The 21,423-nt window shown below is 39.1% G+C and overlaps 1 protein-coding gene across 5 annotated transcripts in view; it reads right to left on the reverse strand.

Moving 5' to 3' along the window:
* Positions 1-21,423, reverse strand: part of LOC103155148 (serine/arginine repetitive matrix protein 1) — a 55,791-nt gene that overhangs the window by 17,050 nt on the left and 17,318 nt on the right. For 4 of the 5 annotated variants that reach the window (XM_007576704.2, XM_016663331.1, XM_016663333.1 and 1 more), the window contains 2 exons: positions 17,538-21,331; positions 14,390-14,464 (listed from right to left, as the gene is read on the reverse strand). In XM_007576704.2, coding sequence (XP_007576766.1) covers positions 14,390-14,464; positions 17,538-20,497 — 3,035 coding nt within the window. In that variant the 5' untranslated portion in view covers positions 20,498-21,331. The remainder of the gene's footprint in view (positions 1-14,389; positions 14,465-17,537; positions 21,332-21,423) is intronic. The other variant, XM_016663334.1, reaches the window with a different exon arrangement.

A 21,423-nucleotide genomic window follows, 5' to 3' on the forward strand; every position in this document is an offset into this window, starting at 1 on the left:
CATGAGAAAAAAATGGTGTGCAAAAGACACAAAAAGCCAAGAAACCATATGTCACTATTTAGAAATAATTCCTGGTGCCATCTACAAATTAATATTGGTTAGTTTGGTATTAACTGAAGATCTATTTAAAGTTTTCTAATTAGAAAAGTACTGCACACAGTAGTAGGTGCGATACGACTGTGCATTGGTAAAAGCAAAGAGAGCTTCACTAAGAAGTGTTGCTGAACATATTAACATCAATTGACATCAAAAGTTACAATAATACTGCAACTTACTCCAAAAACCTTAAGATAAGAGTCCATCTTACAGCATATGTTGGAGGGACGCTTCATCGGGACGAATTAATAGAGAAATACAACAGGAAATTATTGATAAAGATCCAAAGATGAAACAAAGTGAAGACAATAGTCTGAAACACACAGCCAAGGAAACTCTTAGTTGGCTTCAGAAAAGAAACATGAAACTTCCAAAACAGCCCAGTTCGTCACTTGAATAAAACCCATAAAAATATGTGCAAAGGACTAAAGATCTGAGTGCACAGTAAAAGAAAAAAAAAAAGGAAAATCTTTAAGATCTAACCCATGTGCCAAATTTCTCCATACAGGATCCATTTTGACATTATCGTAACAAAAGATGTGCTTCTTCACAAAGTATTTAGCATTAGTATTTGAAAGTGTTCAATATTTATTCCTTGTCAATCCATTTTTATCCACACCTTTGACTAAAACATGACCTTATATCTTGCTTTGAATGAAAAGGATGACTCATATTGTCATTCTGCTGATTCTTATGCTATCAAAAATTATTATAATATAAAAGAGGAGCAACAATTTTGTGACTCCAATTAATAGTTGTTCCATATTGTTGATTAAAAGTAACATACTGCCAAAACCTTGAAATACTAATACCTCCACCATACTTAATTTCCCTTTTTCATAATATCTGAATGGTTTTAGTGCATTAAAGTATTTTTGTTTCACCAGGTTGCAAAAGAACCTGCACAATTTTTTTTTAACATGGCTAAAGACTCTTCCAAACAAAATCAACAAGATCATAAACTGATTCAGCATGCTTGCAATTTTTATGCAACAGAATCATGGCAAAATGAGGTAGAAGAAAATAAAACATTGAGGCAGACATGAAAAATATCTAATAGTTACACTGTTCTGGTGGTATCCATTGCTAAAAGCAGAGAGGAGCTGCACAGTTAATGTCCCTCCACCATATCTCAATTTTTTTCCCCTGCAAAACTGCCACTACCACACACGAAACTAAGTTTCCAAATGTTCACTTTACAGCTTTTTACAGCAGTTTTATGTGAACTCATAAAAACTTGAAGTGAGCAATTGTTTCAGTCCAGATGGACACAATGTGCATAACCCAGCACGGCCTTTAAATTACTGCTCAGTCGAAGCAATGATTTGCCAAGACCAAAACAAAAGAGACACACAACTTCCTACATTTGTCAGACATAGTGTGTATGCTAAGGCCTATTTTTATACCCCTAGATATAAGGTTTTATCGTTCTGCCAATATATCATCAGGTTACTGAGCAGAAGTGGCTGAAATCCCGAGATTAAAGGAGAAGAGAAACGCATAGATTTACCAGGTTTTAACTAAGCTTAATGAGATTTAGAATCGTGTTCAGAGGAGTTTTGTGGTTTTGTCCAATTAAAAATAAAACATCAAATACAACAGACTAACTCAACTCAAAACTAATCATCAATCAACACATCCATATTCAGATGTTACAATAATTGCTTAAAATCGTGTCTAACTTAATCACTGTTTATATCATCGCAAACCATGCGTATACACAGAATGTTAACATAAAACCATAACACTACTTCAGAAATTATGAAAGGATGGTTTTGAAAGGTGCACAAAGTCACAGCTGGTTTTTGGTCTTGGATTGTAAACATTCATAAACTTCTGAGGATGCAGGTGAGGGGATTTTTCCAACGCATTGCTGAGCATGCAATGTTGCACAACGGTTTTAACTCGGCTCAGCCGTCTGTGGGGAGTTGCAGTCAGAGGGAATCATGAACGCAAAATCTAAAATCTGTGAGGGTTTGTGTTTCCTCCTCAGTCCCGTTTCATATAGACTTACTAAACTTGGACTTCTCCTTGACAACGGATGACGTGCATTTTGCATTTAAATTGGACTGGAGCTTGGAGAGCACACACTTCTTAATCTCCCAGCACCCAGTGTATGCACAATTTGGGGGTGTGTCTATGTCTTAAAGCTGGGTGATGTATTTAACATGGTAGCCACGTCTGTGTGCAATAAGCATAATAATAATGATGTGTTTCTTTATTTTATGTTCTTTCTTTTTGTATGTATGGAGAACATCAATCTCCAAACAAGTGAGAAAAAAACGGGTTTTGAAAGTTACAAATACTTTTTGCACTTTTTTGCCCACTAAAAAAGCGGGCAAAGAAAGGAAAACTTTCTGGGTTTTTTTGTTGTTTTTTTAAAGAACAAATAGAAAGCACTATACTTGTAATTTCAGACACTGAGTGCAGAAATAGAGCTGCCATATTGTAAGAAGTCTTTTTGTAAATCATTTCCGCTCTTTTACACAAACACATAAGCGCTGTCATTGTAAAAATACTACATTATTTTCACAATGCTGTGCCCGTTTTATGCTTTCGCTTCTCACATACTGATGCACTCTTTCCCTTTCATTTTTAACGACTGTGTATAAGAGTTCATTTGATATTCTCTTCAGTTGGGTTCTCTTTCTTCTGTTATGATAATGCATGAGAATTGTCAATGTTTAATGAAAGACTGGAGGCTAGATACCGGCTGAAGAAATATCCTCACTGTGGAACACGAGAGGTTCAATCTATAATTTTCTTAGAAATTATAGATGAAAAATTCCAGAGAGCTCAGATAAATGTGCTCACACTGAGGCCTAATTTATTTTTTTTGAGCGATTTCTGCTTATTTGAATACTGGTTGTCAAGAGTAAACAGCAGAGAAACGCACTGGGTGAAGAAAGGCAACCAGAACCGTGAGCGGCTGCCAAAGCAAACTTTTTCCCCTCACCTCCACATTCACCCCTCTTTTCCTGCTGCTTCCATACGCAGCCTAAAGCTGCAAGTTTGCACCATTTCTCCTCATCCCCATTTAGGCGTGAAATGTATTTCTATTCACAGCAGTGAAAAAAGGGAGAAGAGGAGGGAGAGCAAAGGAAGTGACACAAGCAATCTAATGGAAAAACCGCCTCTGTCTGATGTCTGTAAAATTGCATATTCCTCTGGATAAAAACCAGGACAACAAGAAGCTGTCTGTGGCTACGGGACAGTCTTAGAACCATGTGGAGAATACTTGAATTAGACTTCGGTGCACTTATGGGCCATGTGAGAAAAGAGGAATCGGAGCCGGTGAAAGCAAACTTAAACCCAAGCTGATAAGTGGCACTCTTTGGGTGGAAACAGAGGCACACTGTAACAGGGCAGCAGTAGATCTTTGGTTTGACCGGCAGCAAAGACTTTATGCATTATCCCCTCAAGAGTCTCCACAATTGTAAATTCTGCTCTTCTTCTACATATGCACTTGTTTTAACTCCACAACGGATTGCATGCTGCTTCAAAACCGTATTGATGTGTTAACTGAGCTATTGGCAGATTTAGTATATTTGATGAACCCTGAGTTGAAGGCTGTTATTACTTGCATTAAATAACAAGAAAAAAAACATTTTACAAAATCTTATTTAGAGGAGGTGATAAACACATGGTTATGTTTAAATCAAACCAGGAAAAGCTGATGTTATTGGTGAAACTAAAAAAATGTATCTGAAAATTTAGAGAATATTTAAGGCATGCTTGGGGCAAAAAGTTAAATTATACTAAAATAATATCCAATAATGAGTATTGTGTAATAATGACTATGTCAATCAGCTGTCAACGTCATTACCTGTTATAGCATAAAAACAAATAGAAATCTTCAAATCTTTACATAAAGTCACTTTTTACACCTACATCATCCTCCATAGTCACCAGTTTTTCTAACAAAAAAAAAAAAAAGAGAGACAAACATGTTTGGACTGCAACGAGAAATCAGAATGAGAAAAATCCCCCAAGTCCACACTGAGAAAATTTCGTACTTAACCAAACCAACTTTTGGATTGACTGAATTGATCAAAGCAAAGAGAAAAAAGGAAATATAAAAGATTTTGCTTTCACTCATTTCTTTTGTTTTGGATGTTTTTTGTTACAAACTCATGAAGACAAGAATACAAGTAGTTACAAATAAAATTACAAATAAAAAAAATTATTAAGGGAAGTAGCGCTCCAAACAAACCTGGTCCAATGTGTAAAGAAAGAACACTGTAAATCTGATAACTGGTTGTTTGGTGGCAACAAAAGCCATCCAGCTTTTGTTCACTGGTCAGTGTTTCATATCGATTTGGGGGTACTTAATTCTCTTTGCTGAATTGTTTTACTTTATCCTCAAAGGACTTTTTGAGTTTGAACATCCTGACTAAGATCATAACCTCTTGATTGGATTCAAGTCTGGTCTTGGACAGGGCAGCAAAACCTTGCTTTTTGAGATGTTCAGAGGTGGATTTGCTGGGATGTTTTGGATCGTTGTCCTGGTGTACAGAACACATATACCTGACTTTAGGGTTACAGACTAATGGTCATGTATTCTTCTTAAGCATTTTCTGCTGGAGACCATAATTCAAAGTTTCATTAATTAGGGGAAGTTGTCCAAGAACTGGAGCAGCAAAACAGCCTCAGATCACCACACTTTCACCACCAGACATTAGACTGTGGGTGTGATGTTCTTTATATAAAATGTTAGTTTTACACCTGACGGTGTCACTTTCCAAAAATGTCTACTTTTGTCTTGTGATTTGAGAGGATAGTTTTCCAAACATCAGTGGAATCATCAAGATCTTTTTTTTTTTTTTATTGTTTGATGACCTAAAATATTGAAGTGCAAAGAAAAAAGTAAAAACAAAAATCGTCTCTCATAGAGCATATAGCAACGATGCTTCCGATTGTAAGGTAAGTCTTTTTAACCGTTAAAATAAATTAAAAACTACTCAAGAGAAAAAGAAAGACATTTCAGCAGTTCTACTTTAATTTATTCTGTAGCACGTTCACACATTTAGTCAGAGCAGAATCATTCATCACTCAGAATAAAAAGCAAACATTTTCTAACGGCTAAAAGAAGACACCAGAGACTGAGATGCAGAACATGGGAGGTCTACTTGTAGAGGATCCAAGAAAGTTTGAATCAGACAATAAAAAACAAATATTATAATTGTTCAGTAATTTCATCTCCATAACATTACGACAGTTTCGCATTTGGAGCAGCACAAATCTAACTCCTTTTCTTTCTCAGAACATGTAGAGCATGTCCTTCCACCTCTATGAATACATTTTGTAGCTCAATCCCCATCAGACTTCTAAGAGCAGTTGAGGAATACATGCTGATTTTTCACTAAAATCTACACTGCAGCTCCCCTCTGTGTCGCAAAGGAAGACATCGCTGCATCACGGTCTCAGTGCACCACAGTGCAGAAACATGTCTTCTAAATTTTGCAGGGAAAGTTGTCTGCCAATATCTCTAAACATAAACTTTGGTCTTCTATGTATTTTTTATGGTTTCGAGAAACTGAGGACGTTCCAATGTTAATTTTGCAACACTCTGAACGGCACACAGTCAAAGTAAACACCCAAAGGTTGGGTGTTCAATTCCAGTGTCCTACAGCGCATTTTATATGTCCTTGGAAAATGCATTCATCTCCTCTGTACTGTTGTGTGAATGCGTAAAACTTGAAAGTTGCTTTTCTTAGGCTTCTTTCTAAAAGAAGCCTGAGAAAACAATAGCAGTCAGATTTTCAAAGCTGGTAGAGACACACTTTAAAATATTTGCAGCTTTAATTGCAGAAACTGTTTCTCTATTCAGTTCTATTTATTGTCGTAGTTCAATGTGCAACAAATGTCGTCTCAAGGCACTTTACCAAAAGAAGTAAATTCAATCCAATTATACTGAGAGAATCCAAATCAGCTACACACACATATTACAAATGAATCCAATCAAACATTGTTGTTAACGTGAGTGTGGGATTCAAGTTGGTTAAAAGTTTTCCTACAGTATTCATTCGTCCTGGATGAGCTTGCTGTGACGGTGGTGTGTAGCGTACATTATATGTTCGTCTTTGAAGCAATCTCTCATACTGAGAACGCATGTAGCGGCGTGTGTGGGGAAAAATGTGTTTTAAAGAGTGTTGACTGAGAGGGGCTGAACGCAGAATAACACAAAGACATGTTTGCACTTTTGAAGGTTTTGCAAATACGAATTATTTTCCTTCTGTTTTGCAAATATTCCACTATATGTCTTGTTCTAATTACATAATGTCTCAATAAAACGGATTGAGGTTATGGCTGGAAACACGCGGAAAAGTTCAAGGAGCATGAATATTGTTGCAAGGCATTGTTTTAAAACGGAACGAGGCTGATAAAGAGGAGCTCGTGTTTAATATAATGAAGGTGACTTTGATTTTCATTCCAATCTAAGGAGGTAGATGTCAAAACACAACTTTTATAAGGTTATTATGGTTGCATGGATTACAACTGGGGCTGCACACCCATCCATCCATCTGTTGGCAGGATGGATGGATGGATGATAACTGTGCAGCATATTTAGTACTGGAGAGTGTGATAGTGTAAAAGTCTGAACAGTACATGTGGCCCATTCTACTTTTCTTTTGCACACGATGCTTTGTGATAGCGCTTGATGACATAGAATACAAATCGTAAATACCGTCTGAAAGACGTTTTTACAGTGTCTGTGTAATCCTCCAGAGATTCCTGCTTAATGATTGCAATCTATCGAGAAATGTCAAAGAGTGATTCTTCATCCATGCAGAGCCTAGAAAGACATGTCTCTAGTTCATCTTCAACAGCATTATTACATTTTAAAATCTTTTAAAGCCACAGCAATTCATTTTTAATGTGAATGAATATTTCACAGAGCTCTAGAGTTACAAAAGGACAGAGTGGGAGACTCCAGATGATATAAGAGATGTGTGGTGCAGACGCAGAAAGCTACAGCACTGAGTCCAACGTCTGTTCTTATATCCAGTCTGCAGCGTTGCCACCTTACGCTGCGGTCTGAAATGCGATGCCGTGTCAGTGAGGATAAGAGCTATGAAGCGCTCATAATTAGTTTGTGAAGAACTGTAAGTACTGCCCCAAAGTGTTATCTTAAATCTCTTCAACTGGATCTGTCTAAAGCTTTCATTCTAAAGGCGTTAGAGACTCCAGGAGCAATCACCCACCTGCACTGCATCAATGCACCTGACACGCTGTACATAAAGGTATCACCGATGCAAAGAGGAATAAAAAATGAAAAGAATAAAGAGAAAACACTATTAGCGGGAAATGAGGCCACAGATAACAGTCAGCAAGCAGGAATAAGGGAAGAATGCTTCCTCAGCAGCCTTTTTTTTTCTTCTTCTTTCTTTTCCTCAATTATCTGCTGCTCACTGAAGACGATGATGGATCGCATTTGAAGGGGGGTGTGCGGAGGGGAACTCTTAGTGGACTTGAAGCTTAGCTGAAACCGTATGGTCAAGAGAGCCATTAATCCATCTCGGAGTGGCGACCCATCGAACTCCGTCGGCAAAATGCGTGATCGCGCTATAGACGGAGCAGTTGCACAGATAAAGCGGCAGAGTACAGATCTGATTAGGCTCCTGTCTCTGCACACTCCACGGGGATTAAACACAACAGCTCCTTGTTAGACCTCCCCACTTTGTTCCATATGCTACGTTTGCAGTAAGTGAAAAAAATATATATAGCAGGAAGTACAAATCATCATTCCCCTCACTACTTCACACCCCTGCATGGACTCAAAATGTGAGTCACATATTAATATGCAGCTAATTTGCTACTGGTGCTGGTTAAATAACACTGGATACATTATGTATTATTCCTTAGCATCAGAACTTGATAAGAATAAAACACTTATTTATACGTCCTGTTTAGGTACAAAGTGCTACACTCTCGCTGGTATCTGCATTTGCATGCCTAAAGTGTCATTTGCATTTTTACATAAGCTTTGCCCAGAAAAATGTCCCGAGTAATAGAGAACAAAGCTCTGTGTGCAAACCCACAGTGGCACAGCATCAGTTCATATTTAATATTCAACGTTTGGATTTTATATTTAAAAGAGGGGAAAAAAGGTGCATTCTTTACAAAATGAAGCAGACATTTAATGTTTGAATTTATCAGACTTTCAGAGTGATGTGAGGGAGTTTCGGGCCACTCTTCTAAACAGACTTTTGTTTCAGCACACCTCTCAAGACTGCTGTGCAGCATTTCAGCCTTTTGCAGTTATTGCTGCCATATTTGGGATGGTTGTTATGTTCACAACCTGGTTTGGGACGCAGTTGAGCTGTTATAACTATTGGCCTCGTATTTGACTCTACGCTGCTTAACAGCAAAGTAAGTTTTGTCAAACATGTCGTTGTGTACGATAACTAGTGTTGTCAGTCAATTAAAAAGCGTAATTGGATTAATCACGAGAAATCGCTACGTTTAACTTTGTAAGCTTGAAATGTAAAAATGCACAATTTCAAAAAACGCTTTACTTTGTCACAAGCATTTCACTTTCCCAGTTTCCCAGAAAGTTTTAAAAGAAGTCATTTTGTTTCAAACATAATTTAGAAATGCTAACTATCAATGGAAGGATAATTCACCGTTGCAATAAGTGGGCTACATACTAACTCGGTTTTATTTTAAAGTTCATTGCTGTGTTTTTTAAACAGAAAGGCTTTTAAGTCTTTAATCTTCATTGTGCAATATTACCTTGTTAAACTTTTCAGATTAATTGCATGCATTAACACATTAACATTGACAGTCCTAATAATGACTATCCATAGTTCCATACATTTTGGAGTTCATTTGGGATTTCAGCTTTAGTCTTTTTCCATTTTCATAAATGTTAACAGTTGGATTTTAAACCAGGCCCACAGATTCTGAGCGTGAATTGTTGGGTTTCTTTGCAGTTTTTCTCATCAGTGCACAAACTTTGGGTTTCTTTTGTTAAAGCTTATTGTGACTCTAGTGGCCTTTATTTTTGCAGTAATCAGACAGGAAATGGGAGGAAAAGAGAGAAGGAGGGAAGACATGCAGCAAAGGTCTCAAGGTCAGGAATCGAACCGCAGAGGGCTGCGTCAAGGACTAATAGGCTCCATGTTCGGGGGGCCCGCTGCACCGCTAATGGATCTGTTTTGAACGGTTTCCAATTGTGAATAATCTTTTGTACCATTGATCTTTTAACCCTCCTTAATGTAATGGGTAGCAATAATTGCTTCTTCGAGGTGATTCCGGATATTGTCTACTTCAGCACCGAGTCTTTCTCTCGCACCTTTCTCTTGGCCTCTTCAAATTCTTTAGACTAAGTAAGGACATAACTTGTTTTTTCCTACAGTTTTCTTATGTAATTGTTGGAAACATTTTCCTTCTCACAAAGTAATAAATGAAAACCTAGAGGCTTGCACTCAATGTCATTACCTCCTATGCACTACTGTCTAACATGAATACATTTTAATTTAAATAAAATTAATTTGCTGAAATTATCACGCGTGGCTTTAAATCTAGTAACGCCTGTACTGGTAAAATCAGTACTGTGATTTGTAAAAACCAACAGCTCCCCGTTGGGTATAACAAATATGAAAGTGGAAGGAAAATGTAATAATTTGAAGCCGGCACCTTCAGTTTATCTGTTTATTACCTTCTGTACAAGAAAATCTAGTCTACAGGGAGGAGGCTTTAGAGGGCAAGTTAAAGAGCAGCTGCTATGGCAGCAGGAAGGATTTGCAAGATATATTCATATAAACTTTTAAAGTCTCTTTTTTCCCAAAGGCTGATAAGTTCACAATAGAAGTAAAACAAATTTTTATGCTTGTATATTAACAATGAGAATGTTATAAATACGACAGTCTCAGCGCAAGAATTTAAATTTGTTTAAAAGCTTTATTAAAACAATTTGTTGTTTCATTGTTGAGTTTACATAAGTACAATTTGATTTCACAATAAATCAGATTGTACTCATGTTAACACCGTTGGACACTTCCTCCAGATTCCGCCAAAAATGCATTTAAACGCTGTTAGTGGTGCTGATGTTCTTCACAGGAAGAGGGACCCCAAATAAAATGTTGCTTAATGCAAAAGTGGGCCAGCACTGTGTGATATATGACCACAAAACACCCGTTCCTTACATCATATATTCTATGTTGAAAAGTTGATATTCAAGCAAGGCACTTTTTTTTTTCTTAAATTATATGCCTGCTGAAACTATGTGTGTAGAGAAACTTAACCAACATGTATGCATATGCATAATTCAGAGACTTCTCAAAAGAGAGCTGCAAATTAAAATCAAATGAGTTGTTCTGGCTTCACCCATTTTATAAAGCAAAGAAAAGGAGAAAAAAAAAAACAAAGGAGCTGTATATTCTTTCAGAAAGCATCCAAACTCAAGAACCCCTCATAACCCTCATCAGTAAGTAAGTAACTTTTATTGTACGATATTTAAAAAAAAAACACTTCAAGACTGAAAAAGAACACAAGACCTCTGAATATTGTGGCGTTGGAACTGCGGAAACTGTCAAAACACGGCTTGAAAATAACTAAATTTATTTGAAAACAGGCAAACCAACAAGGAAAATAAATAATGGATTAATTAAGCGTTCTGTGACGTTAAACAGGCTGTTTGGGGCGATATTTGCAGTAGCGCAGCCAATTCAACTCCCAACCCCATTGGAAAATTAAACCAATAAACTGAAAAAAGATGAAATGTTCAATAGCTTAATTCAGTCACATATTTTTTTCTTAAGTCTGCGTGTTAGTTATTAGAACTGTCAAGTGGCCCAATTAGTAAAATTTTATGGCCATTTTCACTTTATGTTAAAATAAAAAAAAGCACGTGAATATTTTTGCAAAACACTGTTCATTGATTAATTTGTATTTTGTAGGTACTATATTTTATGAAAGTGGTTTTAGTTTTTGAGTAAATATACAATATTTATATGAGTTAATTCCATAGAGATAGTTATCCACCTCACCTGACCAATTGGAAAAGGAGAGTCTTATTCAGACAAGAAGCCGAGAGGCTCATGACAACTCTGGAGGAGCTGGAGAGATCCACAGCTCGCTAATCTGTCCCTAGGACAAATATATCTAATTATGTTCAATTAAATAGCACCAACTTACTAACGTCATACATACAGACAGAAATAAATATGATACTTTTGAGTTTGATCCAACACAATGTAATCAGATTCAGTTCAAAATATCAACTTGCAAAACAATCTTTTAAGGAACCCAACCAATGGCACCGGAACATTAATGTTGCAGCAATCTCTTAGCATGCATGATGGTATAAAGGGACAACTCCCCTGTAACAGGAGAAAACGTAGCTCAATGTGAAGACCTGTCTTCAAGACAAATGGGAATTTGAAAAGACAAAGTAGACACACAGACTCACTGGTCCACAAGTACTGTCTGTGTTAGAGGATATTTACGGTAAACGGAGTTAACAGCTTTTTAGTTGCTTCATTTGGAAGAGAAAATACAACATACCACATCATCTATGAGCCAGTAGTATCATCTATAGAAGGAAACACTGAGTACATTTCATGGTGTATTCATGAAGAGTGACGGAAAGCATGAGATTGTTGAAAGAAATCCATAAGAACTCCTGTTTGCAACATGCCACAAGCCATACAGGATAAAAACACGGAAAAGGGGGCTTTTTCCTAATAGGGACATGTAACTGAACTTGACATATAAACTAACAGGGCACCTTCCTCACAACAAAGCACGGTGTTGGGAGCAGCCTGGTATGGAGATGGTGGTCTTCAACAGGAAAAATAAGATGGACTAATTTAAATACTTGGCCCTGAAAGAAACAATGGACTTCCGAGTTAAGACAACCACTTTAATCACAGCCAGAGCTAGAATGGAGTGGTCTAGATCTGTGCATATTCATGTGTTACAGTCCTCTGAAGGCCAGACCTAAATTCAATCCAGAATCTTTGGCAAGAGTTCACAAACACTCTAATATGGAATTGCAACACACATAGTTGTGTAGTTATACAATACTATGTGTTGGTCTAAGAAATAAAATCACCTTGCAATTTAAAGTTGTAAAACAACAAAAACATGAAACGGTTCAACCCAGCACTTCAACAGGCACCGATTTCCAGTAAATAGTGCCTAAAGCTTTGCTGTTTCTCCCAGAAGTTAGATTTCAAAGGGCCTTTTAATTGATAGAATCTGCCTTGTCAGATTCTCAGGCTTTACCATCAGTCACTCTTACCAGGCTACACCTTATCTCCAGATATTTCTCTCCAGCTGTCTGATTCTGTCTTTTTTTTATTTCTTTTTCTTAACTAAGCTGAACTCAAATCCCTGCGAGGGTGTGGAGGAAGAGTATATAGTTTTTCTCTCTCAAAACAGGAAAACCCTTCACTCAAAACACAAGTGAAAAGTGTTGACAGATGATTGAGAGATAATACTGCTTTTTGCTTTTTGACCACAAAAGAATCTGACTTAAAAAGTTGAGAGTGCGGTTTAAGAATGAAAAAGCCTCTTGTTGGGAGGAAAGAAAAAAAAAGTGGGTAAAGTAAGCTCACATGCTTACCTTCCAAAAAAGTAATATTCAGACAAATCAACATGAATTTGCATTTAAATTCTCAATAAATCGCTCCCTTATGATGTTCTCTTTTTTTGTCTCATTCCCTTTCAAAACTTCTGATCTTTTTTCTCCCAGATCCTTTTAGCCATTTATATATTTTCCCACTTGTCTCAGTCACCTTCTTTCTCGTCTTCTGCCACTCTTTCTTTTGTCATGTCTTATTTGAGGAGATTTTCAAACACAGTGAAAATAAATTACAGAGCATAAAAGGACTTATATAGTACTTTGACTGAATCATTTATGTGGTGTACTATAACCAAACTTCAGCTAACAATTGCAGTTTTGTTTTTGAGTTTTCTTTTTGAGGTTGAAGATATTTTGTAGCTATGGGGAAAGCCTTCTTAGCTGTGCATAATAATGAATAATAAATTTGTGAGTATCTGAGCACACAGTCTAAAGTGTGTACTTGCCATTTTTCTCAACAGCAGTGCACCATTACAAAGACTGATGATGAGTGTTGCCTTGATAATTGAGTTATGCTTTTCAGATTTATGAGATAACCAACACCTCAAAGCTGTTTACATCATAGTTTTAATAAGCAGAGAAGTGCTTTGTTGTTGCATCTTAATAAGCGCAAATATTTAAGAAGGAATATAATTACGTTTTTTTAAAAATGAAACAATTTGATCATATAGATTTACAACGTGCATTACACGTTATTTCTCAGAATAAACCGTATCAGGACAGATAAAAGTATTTTTATTACAGACAATAGGTCTTTAAAGGGGTGCTTGGTATTTTTTGGCAATGTGTGCAGGTGCAGAGAGTCCTGCTCACAAAGGAAGTCTCTCTTTGTATAGCGTGTGCATGAAAAAGGTTTCAATCTTTGAACTGAGTTACTGAAATGAATTAGCTTTGCTGTGATGTTCTATTTATTAGGAGATTTCTGTACCAATAAGTTTTGCCACTCTCCCGTTGAAATATCTCTTTATTCTGTCAGATTCTCTTTTTGTCCCCCTTTCAACTGCTCACATCTAAAAGTTTTCAGTTTCACAGCTTTTTACAGTTTTCATGTGCTCTTTTTACGGCCTTGTGCAAAGTGCTGTTTAAATCTTGGGAAGGAAATTATTTATACAACAGTGTCAGAATGTGTATGTGCGTATATTTGATATGGCTTAAGGTTAATTTTTATGACAAACACTAGGACCCATTGTTTGTTATGGGATCCAAAGCCTGGGCCCCATAAGAAGAAGTGATGTTTTGGGGTTAGGATTTAGGCAGAAATGGTTAGGTAACATACATGTAAAGGTTACGCTATAGAAATGAATGAAAAATGAATGGAAGTCAAAGTTCCTGTGAAGATAGAAAGGCATACTTTGTGTGCAAGGGTGTGTATGTGGAAAAAATATGCATTTGCTGTTGTTCAGCTAATTAAATTTAAGCCATGAGGATGTCGGTAACATATTACAATGTATAGATGCAGCAATGTTCTGGTGACGAGTGGCCATTCTTTTGAGAGCTGCACCCAGCTGTGCTGTCACACTGTGCAGAACAACAATCCTTCCAAGCCATAAAACAACCTCTAGATCTGATGTGATTCAAAATGACAGCATGATGCACACATAAATGTGCACTGAGAGAAACTCTGTGCTCTCAGCATTTAGAAGAAGAAGGAAAGGCAATGATAAAGCTGAGGAAATTCAAACATGCTTTGGTCAAACGTACCTGTAGATGATGCAGGCGCAGTCTCTGCAGGTCCCACAGTTCTCAATGTCCTGCCCCGTCCTGTAGGAATGTCTACTGTTGAAAAGCACACAGATGACATATCAGGGGTACCAGGGGCATGTGTTGCTGCATGTCCATTTGTGTGACCCCTCTGATACAGCAAGTTACCTCACTGAGCAGCATTTCTGGCACAGGGATCTCTGAGAGTACGCCAGTCTTCTTCCTGAAATTATCCCTGATCATTTTTTAATGAACTACACCCCCTCCAACAAGCTCCCTCGGTTATGTAAACCACGAATCGCATTGTCACTCAGGGCATAAAATATTGCTTAGAAGGTGAAAGTCAAGTTTGCATGCGTACAAGCTACTGTGGAGTTCTGATACCAGAATGGGCAAAATGAGACAAAGGACCTGCCAATCACATGCCTGGGAAGTAGAGTCTCTGCATTAAAGTTGACATAATATTGTGGGATATTCTGTCTGGATACGGTTTTAGCCAAATATTTACATGCAATGTTTGACAAGCCCTTTTTATTTCTCATGGTCTGACAATACGCCGACTGCCTGTTTTGAGTCAGTTGGGATTGCTGGTACTATGTCTATTTACGCAATCCTAGAAGAATAAGAGATAATTTTAATATTATTTATTTACTTAGTCAAAATTCTGAAATCGACATAAATTTCTGTTTTTGTTGTCTATTTAGTAGAGTTACATTTTAAACTATATGACTCGTGCACACATTTTCAGCTTTCCCTACAAATTTTTCTATTACATTGAGATTTGGCCTTCCCCAAACATTCACGTTCCTGTCTTTCAGCCATTCTCAGACTTATTTGATCATTCATTGTCCATTTCGAAAACACACGATCCTCAGCTTGAGAATCCTAATTGATGTCTTAAGGTGTTGCTTGTAATGTCCACACTGATCTTTGCTTGTGATTCTAATCCATATTGTGAACTGCACCAAGCTCCCCTGCAACAAAACACCCACACGGCATAATACTGTCACCCCCATACGTCTCAACCGAGATGGTGTCCCCAGGCCTACACGTTTCTCCTTTTGCAACAAGTGTCATTATGGCCAAACACTTCACTTCTAGTATCATCAGACCACAGAACATGTCTTAAAAATTAAACTTCTTTATCACGGTGTCAAGTTCTAAACTGTGGTCTGTCGCTTTTGTTGATTTTTGGGGTAATGGCTTTTTTAAAAATCTCTCTGTGAACACAGTCTCATTCCTGAGCAGTATTATGAACAGTTTGATCAAGTCATCAGGAAAAGGGACACATCTAAATGTCGCAGAACTCTGGCCCTCGAGGACTGGAGTTTGAGACGACTGAATTAACCAATTAGAAGTCTACTAAGCCTTTGCATCATCATCTGGGCTTTCCAAAACACTTAGAGGTCAAATAGTCTTAGCATATGTAAATCCATGATTTTAATTAAAGTTATGAACAATTCCCTAAAACGTATGGCATCTAGCAAATAGAGATAATTTAGGAAATCCAAACTGACTTAAGAAAAAAAGGGTTTACAATGACTTAATGTCAGATTGTAAGACATAAAATGTGTTTTTTTAATATATATATATATAGGGCATGTAAATATCTGATTTCAGCCGTACCACTAAAATCTTTCTATGGATTCATAGACCCACACCCATTTACATATCGCTTCCTGTCCAAGAATGTTCCCACATCATATATGTACTATTTTGGTGCGATAAAGCGAGAGAAATTACTAAGCCGCTTACAACGCAGGAAGCAGATTAATTAAGTCTTGATGGGAACAGTAAAGGGTTTACACTAAGAAGCTTGGAACATCTGAAACCACCAACATGACGGCAACTAAATGTTGATTTCTATCAAACCTTGCATGCTGCACGCATGCATGAAGCTCCTTCAAATGGATGCAACTGAGACCCCTAGAGATTTCCTGTAGTCTGACGTGACATAAATTCTTTGACATGCAGATAATTTAAGCTTGAATGGCTGATATGAGACATCATAAAAATAGCTACACATTCCCCTTAGTATTCAATGTGGTATTTCTTCATCGCTTTTCTACACAAACCTAGATGTTTTACCTTGTTGTATTTCTCTTTGTAAACAAACTTACATTGTGTTCCATCCACTTATAGGGGGACTGTATCCCAGAAAACCATCAATCTGTAAGAGTCGCCTCACATGGTGCAGGGAAGTTATTACTGCCAACATGTATACTTTTTGGTGAAGTATAATTTGCCTTCAAAGAACCACTTTTCTCTACCAATTGATAATACATGAGATAACAAGCCAATGCCTTAGTGTAAAGCTAACCATACATTACTTTCCCTCGTGGAGTCTGAACTTTGAAAAGAGATTTTCTTTTGTTTTTTAATAAAACTATGAACTCCTAGGCTAGAATCTTACATCTACCTTTAAAGTCATACTTTCTACTGTCATACCACTTCTTTTTTTAGGACAATATCCTCCATCTTTTCTTTGGGTCAAAGGGAATTCTGCATAGTATAGAGAAGCAGATGGCCTTTTTATACCACTCTTGGCCCTGAGCTAAGATGTCCAGCAAAGGCAACATTTACAGCTCTGTTGGCCTGAGGGTTTTAGTCATTATGTATTTACGGCTTCAAATTCTGGATCACTCCCTTTCTGGCCCAGGGCTTTTATGTTGGTTTAAAAGTCAAACGAGTTCCTTTCTCATGCCTTAATTTAACCCTTGGAGACAGGGTTGAACTATCACTAACACTACCTGTGGATTATTCAGCACCTGAAGCATGCTGTTATAACCACTCCTGTTTCTGAGAACTCAAGAAAATGTAGGCTTCAGAAGTAAAGTTTCAACCTCCCAGACTTAGAATCGTTCAATCCAAATCATGAACATTGATATCACAATTAGCATTAGAATTTTGGGAGGTACAAATAGGTCAAAGGGAAACACATATCAGGAGTGCCACAGTGCATCCCTTTAAATGAGAGGTGTCAGCTGTATTTTATAAAATGTAGAAGCCCCTATGCACCATGGAGAAGCAACCAATGTGGGTAGCTTAATAGAAGAATAATACACATAATTATTTTGTGGGTTTTCTTATGCCACCGATGTGAGTTGCCCCTTACAGTAACTTCACAGTATTGCATTGTCCTACTCACCCATCTCTCTCTGCTTCCTTTTTCTCAAGGTCTTGAATGACATCCAGCAGGACCTTAATCGTATTCTGGCTGGTCTCCAGGACGCCCTCCAGACTGTGAAGCTGGTTCTGCAAGCTACGAATATCATGCAGGGGTCCATTGGGACTCAGGAGCTTTTCCGTCACCCGTGATGGGTCCAGTTTACACCTGGCCCCAGACATCAACCCTCCAAGAATTTCCTGAACCTGTCTTAAAGTGTCAGCTTGTGTGGGACTCAGCGGCCCAGTTGCAGGCTGACCCCCAGAGGCAGAGCAGCCCCTGGCACCAGAGCAGCCCTGCTGGTTAGGAGGCAGAGAGTGTTGGCTGTTTGGTGTGTTGGGCCTGACGCTGGCTCCTGAGCAGAGCATTTTGTGTAGCACCCCAAGCTGAGCCTGGGCTGAGCTAAGACAGCTGGGCTTAAAACAGGCCTTGGCAGGGGAGGAGGTAGAGGAGCGCCTCTCTCCCTTCATCACAGCAACTGGCGGAGTTTGAGCTCTGTGCTTCAGAGAACTGGCTCTCCCACAGAACTTGGGTGAGTCTGTACACTTCATATCCGTCGTATCCTCCTTTTTCTCCTCCCTCTCAGTACCTTTTTCATTGGCCTTGCTCTCTGTCTTGAGCATTGGTGTTCGGGCTGTGGCAACGGCTGGCTCACTTCCTTTTTTCCGTGGTGTGTAGGGAGGAGGTGGCGGAGGAGGAGGTGGAAGTCGAATGCCCCTCTTATCCTGAGCATTATAGGAGGCTTGAGAAGGGGGAGTGTATGGTGGTGCAGCACGAAATGTTGAAGAGTACAAAGGAACAGCTTTAGTTGGAGTCCCACAAGCTTGAGCATTCTGAAGGGTGGACACATATGCTTTCACAATTGGAGGTGGAGAAGTGCGAGATTCAAGTCTAGGGACAGGGGAGGGATAAAGGGTTATCCCTGTGCTGGCAGGGGGGGTGTTTTGCACTGTTTGATATGGTATGTTACAATGAGATACTGTTTGTATAACAGTGGTGTAAGAAGGTGACGTTTGATTAATCTGGGGTGTGTGGGGGCCACCTGGATGAGTACTGGTGTAATATGATATGGATGTGCAAGACAGGGCAGTCTGAGTCACAATTGTACAGGGTGTGAGGTTTGTGAGTGGTGCATTATTTGTTGGACCTGATGGTGGCTGTTGATGTCTTACATTTGGGACAGCATTGGGCTGTTTGTTAGGTTCACAAGATGTTAAAATGGTGCTTACATTTGGAGTAGGGGTGGAGCAGGTTAAGGAAGAGGATGATATTGATACTGGGGATGTGCAGTTATAGGAGGAGGACTGAGGGGCAGTAAAGGAAGGACTTGAGCAAACAGCAGTTTTGCTGGGTGGTGTTGGTGGAGACAAAACAGTATAATAAGGAATAGGGCTTTGGGCAGCAGAATGTGCAGGAGTGGAGGAAAGAATAGGTAGGATGTTTGGTGGAGGATTAGTGACACTTGCTGGCTTAGTAGGAGATGAAGAAGCTGCCTTATAGCCTTTTTCAGTGGTTTGTACTGGTGCATTTGCCAGTGTTGGAGGAGAAGTACAGTAAGGCACAGTAGAAATTTTGGTGGTGGGAGGGTTTTCAGCTGCAGAAGCAGACACTGGGATGTCAGAATGTAAGCTGGGCGATGCAATTAAAGGTGGAGAGGCAACGGAGCTACAAGTTGGCAATTGTGTAGTGCAAGGTTTATGATTCGGGGAAGATGGACATGGAGAGTTTGCTTGTTTTTGAGGGGTACACTGCTCAACATTTTGAGGTAGGGTTGGACAAGAATTAGTGATTTGAATTTGTGTTGAGCAGTGTTCGTCACTCAAATTTAGAGACTGATGTTTACGTTCAGTTTGACTTTGGGTGGTGCAATGCTTTGAAGCTGGAGGTGAGGATGGACCCTCAGTTTGAACTTCAGTCGTACACAGTTTGGTATTTGTAGGAGGAGGAGATCGAGGGGGGCTTTCAGTTTGTGTGGGAGTGGTGCAGAAGTGCACTTCTTTTCCAGGATCACTTGTTGTCCGGCTTAGGCGCTTTCTCCTCCTTACCACAGAAGGAGTGCTACTTCCCTGGCGCTTGGGACCATCTCGGCAAGATATTGAAGAACAGTGACACAGATCACTATTGTGAAGAACTGAAGGTGGACAGCTGTGTCTGGATGGTTTTACCATAACACCTGACTTAATTTCTGTCTTTGATACTTTGGATCTTCGTTCTACCACAGTTTTATCCCCACAGCTCGGTGGTCTGCTCTGATCTTTGGACCCAGGCAGCACATGGTTGTGGCTAAGGTACTCATCTTGAGAGTCATGCTCATCATCTCCATCCACACCAACTGAGTCCCCAATGCTGTGGCTACGTGCATGGGTGGATGAGAGAGACTGAGGTTTTTTGAGGCATGGTGAAGTCTGAATGGCTGTGCTGGTGCTTGTACTGGGTCTTCGTGTCATTGGTAAAGTTAGAGAGTTAGACTGTGGTGGCGCCCAACATCTGCGTGTAGGACCAGGTGTTAGTGGATGAGGCGGGGCCCGTGCTAAAAAAGCAGCCACCTTTTCTATTGTACTTGCCATATCCCCACGCACAGCCCCCACCACAGAGGTTTGACCAAGTAGGCCCTCAGTGTGTGGTCGGTCTGTCCATGGCTGAGGGGACATGCTGTTGTTTTTCCGGAGAGGATGTGGGCTGTCACGGTCCTTGGCAGGCCGTTGACGGGTGTTGTTTTCTCCTGTTGCACTGTTGCCACTACTGCTACTGCCATCCTCAAGGTCTTTGAAACGAACCTGATGGGTGCGGCTGCGACGCCGCTTGAGCCGACTTTCAATATCTGGTGAGTCTCGATTAAGCAGCACAGAGCGTACAGTCATTGTTCCAGGCAGTTTGTCTGCCAAGGTGCTCTTGCCGTTGCTTTGGCCTGTGAGCAAGTGATTAGGCTCCTTGCTCACCATTTCTGTGGCTTCTCTGTTTCTTCCCCAACATTCACAGGCAGTTTGCCGTTTTAAAGGCCTTTTTGTTTATGCGTCAACAAGGAAAGTAAGTTTTTCATTACTATTTTGCTATAGTATTAAATGCATGTGAGAGCTATGTACTTTATTGATGAGTCCCATTTTCCTCATAAAACCAAACAAAGTTCGGCCAACGCTTGCAAAGTTTAGTCCATTTGTAGAATAATTGCCAAAGCTTGTTCACATCCCTTGAAATCAAATGTTGTCCTTAAGAAGAATTACTACAATGTCCACAGGTAAAGGTAAACCATCATCATAGACAGTAAAAAGGGTGTGTCAGATCACTGTGACCAATGCTAAGTTCTACAGCAACTGTGAATTTTACCTCCACTTCTACAAAAATATGACATATTAAGATAAATTAGAGAAAAGCAGCATCAAATTTTGTTAAAGTGAACATGTCCATGCTTTTATATGTCCTTTAAATTTGTGCACATTTTCCTTTACTCCCATTTCTCCCAATTTCCCCTTGCAAATATCATGATGAGGCCCAAAAGGCTTGCAATGCCAATGGGCAGAGAGTCAGGGAATATAGCCTGTTCATCCTTAGGTTTGCATACTTGGCAGTCCCTTCTTGTACTCGTGCTTTGTCCCCTGATCCCTCAGGAGATCCAGTGGGCTATGTATGGGATGGTCTTTGGAGGGTCTTCCCATAACGAGCTGCCTTTTGAAACTTATTTCGGCAGACTGCTTTGTCTGTTTCGTTGATTTCACTTTCTGTTTTTCAGTTCTGGACTCAAAGTGTCATTCTCCCATGGCTGAAGATGGCGTTGGCTCCTACAGAGAAGTACACAAAAAGGGGGAAGAAAAGAAGAGACTGTAGTTGTTAACAAATGCATGTCTGTTTAAGCAGTTGTTTGAGATAAATA

This window comes from Poecilia formosa, unplaced genomic scaffold (assembly GCF_000485575.1).
Source record: "Poecilia formosa unplaced genomic scaffold, Poecilia_formosa-5.1.2 Scaffold414, whole genome shotgun sequence".
Classification (NCBI taxonomy): Eukaryota; Metazoa; Chordata; class Actinopteri; order Cyprinodontiformes; family Poeciliidae; genus Poecilia; species Poecilia formosa.